Genomic DNA, 2306 nt, shown 5'->3' with positions numbered 1-2306 from the left:
GTTCCATTCCAAGGTTCTTTATACAGAGTTAACAATGTAGTATTATTTATTGGCAAAAACGTAAAAAAGTTGAGAGTTATATTTCCATTGGATTAAACGAGATGTATTCACAAGCCTGCTCCTTTACAATGTCACAGGGCCACAACAGATTATAGGAAGTTTTGCTGCCTCGTTCTGAATCGCAGAACATGGTAATTCTTTAACCTTGAAATGTAGTCTATTTTGTGATGTAATGATGCAATGTCCCTTTACTGAGAGCCAGCAATCAACGGATGTGTCTGATCGTGAATGGTTTTCCCTGTTGTTTGTTGTATTACTTGGTGTTGCATTTTAAGCTGTGCATGAGGCAGGACCCGGAGGCTGCTGCTTCTGCTGGTGCTTCTGCTGGGATTGAGGAAGAGCTGAGCGCCATGTAAGGCAAAGACACTGCGTTCCACTTTATCAGGTGCCTGGAGTGTAAGAGCTGCAGATAATATTGAGTCACATTAATCCCAACATATTTCAAATATTATGAAAATTAAATAAATTAAATCAAATAACTTTCATTAAAAAAATCAATCACTCTTTACCTTGCTTTTTCAGTTGTTTTTAAGGAAAATTGATGCCGAGAATGTGTGAATACTGCTTTTTGATGGTTCCAAGACCAATGTGACCTGTTCTATTGCCTGCTAATTGTACGTTCCAGGTTGAAAAATTATTTTTAGGAGGTCAAGGTGTATGAATGATAAGAGAAAAAATGAAATAACCACAGCAACGCAAACACCAGTCCACCAAAAAAAAATCATTTAATTAAAATAAGGTAACATTTTTTTTTCATCATCATACGGATGAACTGTGCTAAATGTGTTTCTAAAAAGAAAAAGCAGGACGTGAGTCCTGAGCCAAGATCATGACTCTTTTGCTCTTCTTCACATCAGTTTTCATCTGCGAGGAGGAGGAGGAGGGCGGCTCCTGATGTGCTGACACTTGGGGATGTGCCTCTGTGCCGGCCTGGGGGCAAAGCGCCGGCCGCAGTGAGGGCAGGGCACGTAGTCGGGGTTTGGATTCGCGGGGGGCTGGGGCAGGTTCACAACTTTCCCTCCTTGCGTGATCACCTGCTGCACCTCCCTGGCCTGTTTGATGCTCCGAATGAAATCCTCGTGCTTCTGCCTCCAGTTGTGCTTTCTCAGCTGGGAACAGGAAATGAAACCAATAAAACAGCTTCCAGAAAAAGTCCAGACTAGCACTGCGTACACAGTCTGGTCGCAAACCATTCACAAGGCAAGAAAATATCAATACAGTAATAACGTAGCTTTCTGGGGCCACCTTTTAGGTTATTGGGTAGAGAGTACAATTTACGTAGTTATGGTTTTGTTTCCTGTGAGTGCTATTTGCTTGATATGTAGATTTTTACAACAGAATTCAGAAGTCACTAAGACACATTTATTCTGTCTGGCAAATGTGCCTTTGCGGCAGTTTTTCAGAAGAGTACTTCATAAAACACTTATTTATTGTTTACATTGATTTATAAGCTGAGTCTGACTCTAGGAGAAAAAAAGGGAAGCTTGGAAAGAGTTTAAGGATAGCCCTTACCACGATTGGCGGTTTAACCTTCTTCTTATGGATGTATGTCTCCAGTTCTGTTCCCTTGGCCCTGTGCTTGAAAGAGTCAAAAACCTTCCTCTTTGAATTCTGAAGCTTCTTGCAGATCTTGCTGTGTTTCTCCAGCCTCTCTACAGCAAACTTCCCGTGACACAGTTCACAGGGCACCAGCTGAGGGTTTCCACTCTGGCTATTCTCATATGGAAATTGCTCAGCGGTAGGGCACATCAGACTTGTAGGGGACAAATATCTGTTTTCCACTGACAGAGTTTGTTCATCCAGACATGTGGTGTTATTTCTGAAGTGGCCCTGCGCGGCCTGTGCCGCTGACACGTCGCTTTCAGGGAGCCTTGCTTTCTTGAGATACTTTCTCCTTCCACAGGGGACGTCTTCTAGCCCACGGCTGCAAGGGCTCACTTGACGTCTCTCCTGATGGGAAAGCGCAGAGGGAAAGTGCGATTCTGCGCATCCGCCATCTTCCATTGGAGAACCATAATCAAGGTTGTCTCCTCTGATAGGAAGGGCTTTCCTTGGAGTGAAGGCTTTTTGCTTCTCCATTCTGCAGGTCAGAAGAGGCACGGCCTTAGAGCGGTGGTTGGCCCATGGTCCTCTGGGGCAAAGCTCGCTCTGCCTCGCCTCTATTTTCCCTTCCGGCCACCTCTCTGGAGTCTTCCATCTCTCTCGGAACCATCCTCAGCTCCTCCTGAGCTCTGAAGAGCTTCGCC

The 2306-nt window shown here is 44.6% G+C and overlaps 1 protein-coding gene across 1 annotated transcript; it reads right to left on the bottom strand.

The window, feature by feature from the left end:
* Nucleotides 1-862: 862 nt before the first annotated feature.
* On the bottom strand, nucleotides 863-1913 carry LOC138226271 (zinc finger C2HC domain-containing protein 1C-like). Its single transcript, XM_069186262.1, has 2 exons — nucleotides 1573-1913; nucleotides 863-1169 (listed from the first exon to the last, which is right to left on the bottom strand). The coding sequence occupies exons 1-2, from the start codon at nucleotides 1807-1809 to the stop codon at nucleotides 921-923; spliced, it is 486 nt and encodes a 161-aa protein (XP_069042363.1). The 5' UTR covers nucleotides 1810-1913; the 3' UTR covers nucleotides 863-920.
* Nucleotides 1914-2306: the final 393 nt, after the last annotated feature.

Source organism: Lepisosteus oculatus, unplaced genomic scaffold, assembly GCF_040954835.1.
Source record: "Lepisosteus oculatus isolate fLepOcu1 unplaced genomic scaffold, fLepOcu1.hap2 HAP2_SCAFFOLD_122, whole genome shotgun sequence".
NCBI classification, from domain to species: domain Eukaryota; kingdom Metazoa; phylum Chordata; class Actinopteri; order Semionotiformes; family Lepisosteidae; genus Lepisosteus; species Lepisosteus oculatus.
The sequence above is the reverse complement of the archived record's forward strand: the minus strand, read 5'-3'. Positions and strand labels throughout refer to the sequence as shown.